Below are 10,323 nucleotides of genomic sequence, written 5' to 3'. Positions count from 1 at the left end.
ACACGAGTGAGCAGGGAAGCTCCGTTCATATCTAGGAGTCGTTCATATGTGGGATGTCCTTAACTCAGAGACTACCTGTATATAAAAGTTTGGATAATCCTTCTATTTATTGAAAAAATATGTTTAAAAAAAAAATAATATATATATACACATATATTTTGTTTTTTAATTTAAAAGGGAGACTTCCCCTTCTGTCTTTACTGCAGCGGCGTAAAGACGGAAAAGCAAACCTACAGGCTCCTGATATACATGTGTCACATATCCCAGGGCGCTGCGAGCTGCTCCTTGTGCACATGCCCCTACTTAGGCATGCACAGAAGGGACTTTCCTCTGATGCAGTGAGATCAACAGATTTTTAAAAACTTTCCAGAAGGTGCATCACCCAATCTTGTGCATGCCCAGTGTAAGATCAGGTGATGTAGAAAAAAGAACCAGGAAGAAGATGGTAGCTCCCGGTGCCCACTCCCACACCCGAACAAGGAAAAAAGTCGGTACGGCACAGGACAGACTGGACTGGACTAGGATTGCGGAGGGATTGACAGCTTTACACCTACAACGTTTTTTTTTTCACTGATAGTTCTACTTTAAAACCATGATAGCAGAAACTAGACTTGTTTCAGGATCTTTATGTTCCATAACCATTTAACAACTAATAAAAATGATTTTATTTATCTATCAGCACATCCCAAATTATGGACTGGATTGTGTATTTGGTTACTTCACTTCCTATACAATGCTAAAACTGCACCAGAAACTGGCAACTAGATGAATCCATCTGCCTTCAGGAATTTTCAGGTTATTTTTCCAATCATCATGAAATGCAGATAATTTAAAAATTATAAAAAATTGAGATCTTTCCCTGGTCACCATGTTATGTATTTTGTTCGGTTATAAATTGATTGAAGACATAAAGATCTGGACAGTTGTAAAAATAACTTTACTATTCTGGTTCTGGAATATTTTCTTATTTGAGTTCTTGTGTTTTCTAGCAGTGTTAGAGGTTTCACCTTTCCTCCAAGCAGTTACCTGAGAGATTGTCAATGCCAAATGAAAGCAGAAAGACCTGCCCATTGTCCCAGCACTTCCTTCATTGTGTTATGAGTGTACACAGCATACACTCCCTTCTTCTTCAGGACACACTGTAAGTTTCACTCTAGTATTCGAATATGTTACTTATGAATGTATGATTTATTTTGCTGATCACATATTAACTTGCCAGGTAAGAACTTCTTATGAGAGTTTGACACATCGGTTGTATTCTGCTTTAACTCTCTAATTATATTTGTATTCTGTATTTCTATCACTATATACCAAGTGAATCATTATTCAATGTATTCACAGACTGCTGTAGGGAGACATTTACCTTTCTTGTAGGGATTATTCTTTAAATCAAAAGACTATAATATCTTAAGTCAATATATAGCTAATAAATAGTATTTTAAGAGCATAAATGTACTTTAACATAATATTCAATAAATAGTGCAAAGGTCATAGGAGAAATCAATCTGTATCTATGTACTGAATGTAGCAGATGATTTATTCCTATTGGCTGCTCTGGGATATGGCGCTTTGCAGTTCACTTCTTGCACTGTTCTGTTAGATAAACCTGAAAGTATAAAAACAATTCTAGTTTCATTATGAATGGACAATGTTAGATGTTTTCTAAAGATCAGGGAAGCAATACATGCTGTTTGTCCGATTGACTTACAAGCACACTGCAGTCCACTTTTTTCACATAAGATTTATGTTTCCCTGTAAATTATTAGAAGCTTCAGACAAAGAGTAAAATCTTTCGAGGGCAACTGTGCTCAAATTAGAGGATCATTATAATGTAATCTGAATTACTCATGAGCTGCTGAAACTGAATTTCTTATAGCTCTCTTTTGTGCTTCTGAGTAGGGTTGGTGACTCTTGTTACATGATTCTTTTCAGTGTCCTTTTATTTCTTTTAAAGATGGATGGAGTTGGGAATACTGAGCATGGCTCAGCATATGGTGTTCTCAGAGTATCAGTTTACTAGTTTTGGTGGAACTAAACCTGGTATACTCTCCTTTCCCCAAACCATTGCAGGGTGCCACCACCACCTTCCTTCTTCTCTTCCCGGATACAATCTTCAGATGTGCCAGAATGAAATTACTCCTGTGTAGGTGTGAAGGAGTTCATTTATTCCCAGCAGGCGTAGGGGAAGCTGGGTATTCTGGCAACCAAAGCCAAGCTGTACATGCTTTCCTGGAGCGATCAGGGGGTTAAAAAGAAATATTGCAGAACGGACATCGCTTGTCCCTTTCTGCAATAACGACGTGCCTGATTGAACATTTTTAAAAGTAGACAATCAATTCCACTTTAACAATGCGGTTTTCTAGACATCCCCACATTTGCACCCAGTAAATTCATAAATAGGAAACAAAACACTTGGACAGGTACGGTGTGTACGGTGTTTCCCATACACATAGGGACGCTTGAATACACATTAATGTTCAAAACAGTGGAGACATTTAATTTCTTAAAAAATCTTCTAAGGCTCTAAGTTTATCAATTAAGAATACTAGTTACTTTATAATACACAAGCCTCAGAAAAGTAAAAAAAAACTTCCTTAACCTACTTGGACTGAGCCAAATCTTTATTTGTGTATCACATGCTCACTCTCCCATGCAGATCACAATTGGGGTGTTTTCCGCAACAGCAGCAATACTGTGTATCAAGAAAGCAGTGTGCAGGACTAGGAGTGGCCAAGTGCTAATTAATAATCTACAAAATTCTGACTCAGCTGATAGCCATACCATGTGCAACATTATTTCACACTGCACAGGTTACACCAGAGTGATAATGCTGTCTTAAATTCATCATTGTCACACCATTGCAGAAAGCTGTTTTAGAATCACCGGGTAATTGTGCGACTTTGAATTTTTTATGATTTACAGCTACAAGTGAATCTTCTAATTTAAGTATTTTGGCAAACATCTGTCAAGTTCAGTGCAATTGTAATGTACTGTCAGCCTCGGAGGCCTTCGGTATGCCAAGAGGCTGGAAGCATCACTTTAGTGCTTATATACAAGATACTATTTACACTTTAAGAGCTTTGATACAAAATAATATATATTTCTGTTTTATTTCAGACTGCCCAAACCTTATGCAGCATTTTGTCATCAGAGCATGGAAAGTTCAAAGATGTGCCAAAACCATTTCACCATAAAAACCTGATCTCCAACATGATCCAGCATTTCTGCAAAGAAATATGCAAGTTATTTAATCAAAGTATTCCCAACATTAGTTAAATTTAAACATCATGGACCTGTAAAATAAAAACTGTGTTAAACATTACTCAGTTCAGAAAAATTTATGCGATTCCTAAAAAATGGCATGAAACAATTCTTCCTGAATGTTGGACCATGAGCTTTACAAAATGGAACTTTTTCATGACCATATTTGGAGCATTTTCCTTCTTATTTGACATTGGAATAGATCTGTGGATTACATTCAAATACTTCCAGGAAGGGCTCCTTGTATTTGGCCTGCTGACCATATTCTTTGTTCTTGTTTCCACTCTGATAATACAAGCATTTAGTTACAAGTGGTTTAAAGATGATTGTCACGAGGACAGTTCTGGGAAACTGAAAGTTGTTTTTGTTCTTCATGTCTTTTTGCTTGGAATATTTGTAAGGTAAATTAGTTACGTTTCTTGTCTGTACCATAATATAGAGGTCCATTCTCTGTGCTACTTTTCCCAGCTGCTATTTATTTTAAGACTGTCTCAGTTGCATGCAAAAAATTTGTCCATTGATCAATATTTTAATCAAGATTTAAAAAAGATGCACATTTTTTTACCCATTATTCACTCATTATTCCCATAAGATTTTAATAAATCTTGGGTGTAAGTCATGTGAATCTTGGGTAAAAGCACAGGCAAATAGAATATTTAAAAGATATAGTGACCACTTTTCTTGCACTTCATTTTGTGCTTTAGTTGCAATAATGTCTATGAAAACCAGAAACTATTATTTGTAAAAGATTTTATCTAAACCTTGCTGCTGACAGATTTGCTAATAACTGTGCACAGCTGGCTTGTCTGTGTTTTTATGGAAATTCAAATGTCATAATCTTAGCTAAAGACTGCTGTGAATTAGTTCTTCTGACATTAATATGTAATATCAGACGTATGCAGGTTTCTGATAGTCCTACCAATCAGTGTGTAAATGTTTTTCTCTGTATGTTTTAAATCAGGATTGTTCAACATACAACCTGCAGGCCAGAATCTAGTCAGGCAAAATGATTTGCTTGGCCCAGGGCCCTATTAGATGGTTTCATCGATATGCAGCTTGAAAATATGTCAAGCATTATTTCTTGTCAATCCTACTCTTTGCTGTTTAAGTAGTGATCAGGCATTAGCAGGGAAGGTAGATATAGTGGCCCTGATTTATGAAAGCTCTCCAGGGCTGTAGAAAATACACTTTCCCCAGTGATGCTGGGTGATCTAGAAAATCTGGAATGGATCTGGTCCAGAATTAAAAACATTTGCTAACAAACAGAAAATAACTTTAGGAAATCTATTCCAGGTTTGGAGGCTATTTGAGCCCTACCTGGCAAAGTCAATGCTTGTTACCTTCATCTGGATAGGTGTATTCACTTCATGTCATGTCACTAATGACCAACAATTTATAAGGCTAATTTCTTGACCACTAGTGTATGTGACCCCTAACTACATACTAATAATTTATAGGAGCATTAAATTGACTACCAAGGTGACTGGGACACTATGTATGCCCTGCTGTTTGCTGTATACTAACTCCACATGGCTGTGGTGTGGTACATTGTAAAACATTGTCCCTGGGTTAGTAGATGTAGAAAAATCTTCCTAATGAAACCTCAGACCACAGTAAAAAGATGAGAAATGTCCTAACTCATCCCACTCTATCCAAATTTGGCTGGAGTTCCACTCTAATATAAAAAGATGCCCCAACAATATTAAAGCATTGAGATCGAAATAATTTTTACTTGTTGCTGGCTACTTGTGTTTTAATGTCTGCCATGTCTTACTCCATCTTTTCTATCAATTGCTTGTGTTTGCCCAGTGACCAATTTACAGTGACATCCAGTATATATATATATATATATATATAAATATTTTTTATTTTCTTCTAGATGTTTGTTTGTTTTGAAATATGGATTTCAAGTCAATTATGACCCCAAGAAAAGGAATTGTGCTGAGACCAAGAAGAGAGCAGTGGATGCTATGACAGATCTGAGTATGCTGAAGTGCTTCAAAACATATCTGGAGAGTGCACCACAGCTTATTCTACAGATCTACATCCTGATAGAGCATGGGCAGATCACCATTTTTCAATGTATGTAGAAAAAGACATTTTGGAACACATACTAAAAAAATATGTAAACCCCATTTCCAAAAAGTTTTGGGCACTTTTTAAAAATCAAAAAGAAACTAAACTCTGTAGTTTGGTAATTCATTGAACTTATACCATGCAGAAGGACACAGAATAAACCATTCTGCACTAAGGAAAGTATTTGTTGGCGTTTATCATGTAGAACTTTTGTTCATTCCTGCTCTATACAAGATTTGAGCTGCTCAACAGTCCGTGGTCATTTTGGTCTGATTCTCATTTCATGATGTTCAAGATATTTTCAGTAGGAAGCAGATCTGGACTGCAGGCAGGCTAGTCAAGCACATGGATGGATTTCTATGAAGCAACACTTTTGTAACTTGTGCAGAATCAGACCTGGCATTGTTCTGCTTAGATTTATATAAAGGTCCTGGGAAAAGATGTTGTCTTGATGGAAGCATATGTCTCTCCAAAATTCCAATGTAAGCCTCCACATCAGTGGTGCTTTCACATACAGATCCACAATGGCATGGGCACTTTTAGTTTTTATTGCATTAGAGCAAGATTTTAGTTTTTATTGCATTTTTAGAAAGTGCCCTAACATTTTTTGGAAATGAGGTTTGTAAATATACAATATCAACAGTCATCTTTAGTACTTTGCTTCGGCTGAACTAGTAGAATGTGAATATATATATATATATATATATATATATATGGCTGTTAGGATTTGCTAAACTTTGCCCACTATCCTTGCACTGTACATAGCCTTTTTATTTATTTATTTTTAAACAAACTGAATTTTTGAGTATACATGAACTGCTGTACTTGTGTTCTTAATGGTGGTGACCACAGTGAATTATGTGATATTCAAGTTTTCATTCCAGACGCACATTTTATGTTTAAAAACATGGCAATATTGAGGCTTATTTGTCAGTACTGGGGAGTGGATTTGTTCTTTGCCTGTATATGCTTTAAAGACAAGAAGAAAGAGCTTCCTTGAAGGAAACATGTAGTTGTTTCTAGTTACTACTGATTTGTGTAACAGGTCTTTCTACTCTTCATGCCGTTCCACTCTAAAATAGTATTGTTTAGATGCAGAATGATTAGCCTAAGTCAAACAAGTACTCTGCACTCTCAATACAATAGGACTTAACAGGTTTTCTGTACTTGTAGAGTTTTTAAAAGGAATAAGAACAGGAAATTTTTATTGCAGAGACACTCTATAGATAGATAGTTAGATAGATATTTTTGTTAGTGACATACAAGTGAGAAGGAATTTCCAGCTGACAGATAAACCCTAACTGATTGTCTTTGATTTCAGATGCATCCATCTTGGTATCTGTCACCAGTATCTCATGGTCCACTGTTGATTATCAAATGTCCTTACGAAAATCCTTGCAAGGAAAGAAGGGAATCAGCATTGGTGCTCCTATGTTCTCCTATGTATTGTATAAATTTTTCACCTTGACCTCCTGGATTGTCAGCATGGTAATTCTCTTGAATTGCAATGCTTACCTCTTTACTATTCTGGTGGTTCTAATGAGCCTTTCTGGCTTTTTCTGGGCCTGGAAGAAAAACACTGATTTCTGCAGAACTCAAAGGATGGAATTTTTGTACAGGGCTGTAGTGGGCATTATCCTGGTTTTTACCTTCTTCAATATAAAAGGATCAAGGACTCTGGTTCCGATTACTATTTATTATGTTTTTCGGGCTCTATCCACTACTGGAATCCTTGCTTTGTGCTTTTACCTCAAGCCTAGCTTTTCAAACACTTTAGTATTTGTAATACTCAGTATTGCTGTAGTTGTTGCCCTGGGGTTGGGACTTATTTCTATGATTCTATACTATGCATGTTTTCATCCTAGCCTCCCACATTTGGGTCAAAACATGGAGGATACCATGGATGGTCCTACTCACACAATGAAAAAAAGAAGAAGAATAGAACAATTTATCATGCCTTGAAAAAAGATTGTTATTGTATTTTATTTTGTTATTGTACAAGTCTTTAAAAACATGTGGCCAGTAAAGTTACATTTTTTTGCTATTGTTGATCTGGAAGAACCTGGAGCTTTTCAGAAGTTTGAAGCTATAATATACTTAATTTAATAATAAAGCCGCCAAAGAGAGATACTACCTAAAATGTTTACCCCACTTTTGTATGGCTGCAGGTGCAGTTAAAGCCTAAGCTAAAGTAAAAGGCTGAGCTCAGAATTTTCGTCAAACTACTTGTTTATTAGCCTGTAAGTCCTTCACCGCACCAGAGCCGCGGCCCAGCTGTCAGATGGCTGTAGCCCATTAATGAGCTGCAGACTGGGGGTTGGGGACCTCTGCTCTAACACACATATAATGCAATGTTTTTTGTGGTCACACCATCTAGCAAATTGTTTATAGAATCACTATTCTACATTACAATTACAAGAAGTAATTTAAACTTTAGACAGCAATTACTCAACTTAAAAGCCAAGATCAACCTATTGTAAACACTGTTGGGGCTATTCTGCCAATGGACTTTTAAACATCAATGAAAGCCCAGCACTGAATCCTTTCGAATAACTTAAAAAAATATGAATATCTCTGGGCATTTTTTTTTGGCTCGGAATAGAATTGGGAAGGGTTTGACCTTCTGACAAGTTATCATTGCTGCCCATGTCACCCCCCCCCCCCATTTGGAAGATTTTCCCTCCCACATTGGTATTTCTACCAACAACTATAGTCATTAAAACTTTTAAAAAAAATTTTTTTTTATAGAACAAGAGTTAGGATGAAATCCCCCAATGGTATCTTTTAACTTGTATCACTTATGGCATGGGAATTCACAAACTCCATGGTGCCACTCCAGCATCTGTTTTTTTCCATTTGGACTGAATAGGTCACATTTGAATGATGGTCCCTTCAATTAGCCATATTAGGTTATTAGTTTGCCAGTTCCAGTTTGGCACTGTAGGATAATCACTCTACTTTAGATTCAAAAGTATTATTTTTAGTTCTGTAATTTGTTGATTGCCACCTATGTAGTAAAATGTATACAGAAGATGGATGGAGAGTTAATGAATATCAATGACAAACACTGAATGGGTACACACTTTCCATTCTTTACAAACAGGCACTGCAGAAGGAATCATTTTAATAGACCAAACACAAATAAATAGCTGGTAAGTAAAGATATTAACAACCTGTCTGGGACAATGAACCCCTTTAGTAGCCAAACCAAAATCAGCTTAATAGAAATGGAAAGTTAAACCAAATGTTCCTGGAAAACCCTCAACATATTTTTCCTCTACACAGAGCAAAACCAATAAACAAGATCTTATTTTTAGCTACTGATTGTACAGGAAAATCTAAATACTCTAATTGTGACAGCTGCAAATTATGGAGAGTATTTTTTTTATAAGTCAACAGTTACACTGTTATAGAAGAGAGTCAAAGGAGAAATTCCACAGAATGGTCCTCAAATTTCAAAAATAGAATAAGGACATTTGTTAACTCCATGGTAAGGGTCTCTTCTCTAACCAGACATAGAAACGTCATAGAGTCAAGTCACTAACGTGGCCTTTGACTGCACTTCTTTTTTAGGCTAGCAATCATATTTTAAATAAAATGCGAAGACCTGTGAGTTGGACAATCCTCCTCGGCATGTCACACCTAGACAGGTCTGGATAAACAAAAATAATTGTGTTTCTGTCAAAAAATAGGAAATTCCATGTTCCATGTCCAATTTCTATGTTCAGGGCCTGTTCCTTCTTTGCTCTGAATTGAATTGAATTTTTGAAAATGCAGAGCTCTGTCATTTGTGTTATGTGCATATTGTCTATAAAAGGTTTGGGAATACAAGTACCAATGGAAAAAGATCTCTAATGCTGTGCTGAAGATAGCGAGTTTACAGATATGAATACCTAAAATAATACAAATACTTAGCTGACAGTAATTTGTTCCTCTTCTCTCTCTTTCTCCATGTGGACTTTCAATAAAAAGACACAAGGGGAGAAGCTTCTGATGTTCTCTCACTCATCATTAGAGTTGAGCTTTACCTCTGTATAAATTTTTTTTGTTTATTTGTAACAAATATTTATTTATGAAAAATAAAGATACAAGACCATTTTTTTTTCTTTTTGTTACCTCTTCCATGTACTCTGTTACACTGAATAACCTAATCACAGTTGTTTCAGACAGTTATTGTGCATTGCAAATTATAAAATCATTAAGATGTTCTGTTCACCACTGGTAGAGGCATAAAGAGGAAGCTGAATGGAGGAAGTACAAAAAAAGCTTACTGCTCATACCTTGTTATCTATATAAATATGAATTCATTTATTTTTTTGTTGTGTTCCTCCTTATTATAAGAATAAATTACCTTTTACAATCCAACAAATATGATGTGACTCATCATGATGAGTGTTCATATGACTTTTTGACACTAGTGATTGTGAGATATTTCTGGAATGTGGGCTGTGTGGCAGTGACATAATTAATATGACACACAAGGGATCTCACTTAAAGCTGTACATAAAGTAGATATGAAAACTGAATCCAGTTATGCATTCATTAAAAAAATTTAAAACATTTTTATGTATAGCTATGAACTCTACCTGATTGAGTCTTGACATTAGCCTCCTATAATCCATTACAGAACAGGTAGACAGCTTTGAGATCCTTTTTTAACTTTTCATTAGCCATTTATCTTCTTCATGTTGTAGCCATGAATCAGTTTAATCTCTTCAGTTATAAATTGTATCCATTATAACAACTCAAAATGGTACTAAACGCCAGGGTAGTAACAGTTAGAAGTAGACATACTTTGTGGAAAAAAGTATGACCCCCGTTTTGTGTCCACCAAAGTATTACCTTGGAGAACTATGAGATCTATGTCATTTGCCTGTTTTAGAATCATAGAAAATGACAGATACTCAAAGTTACTGATACATACCAAGACTCAACAGACCCACTACTATATTCCCTATGCATGATGGCCTTTTAGAGACTTTCTGT

General features: G+C 35.9%; 1 protein-coding gene across 1 annotated transcript; it reads left to right on the top strand.

Annotated features, from left to right (window-relative positions):
* Window positions 1-2,794: 2,794 nt before the first annotated feature.
* Window positions 2,795-9,406, top strand: XKR9 (XK related 9). The gene is made up of 4 exons (XM_072411067.1): window positions 2,795-2,886; window positions 3,118-3,662; window positions 5,141-5,343; window positions 6,659-9,406. The coding sequence occupies exons 2-4, from the start codon at window positions 3,391-3,393 to the stop codon at window positions 7,297-7,299; spliced, it is 1,116 nt and encodes a 371-aa protein (XP_072267168.1). The 5' UTR covers window positions 2,795-2,886; window positions 3,118-3,390; the 3' UTR covers window positions 7,300-9,406.
* Window positions 9,407-10,323: the final 917 nt, after the last annotated feature.

This window comes from Pyxicephalus adspersus, chromosome 5, assembly GCF_032062135.1.
Source record: "Pyxicephalus adspersus chromosome 5, UCB_Pads_2.0, whole genome shotgun sequence".
Classification (NCBI taxonomy): Eukaryota; Metazoa; Chordata; class Amphibia; order Anura; family Pyxicephalidae; genus Pyxicephalus; species Pyxicephalus adspersus.
This window is presented reverse-complemented; position numbering and strand designations above follow the sequence as displayed.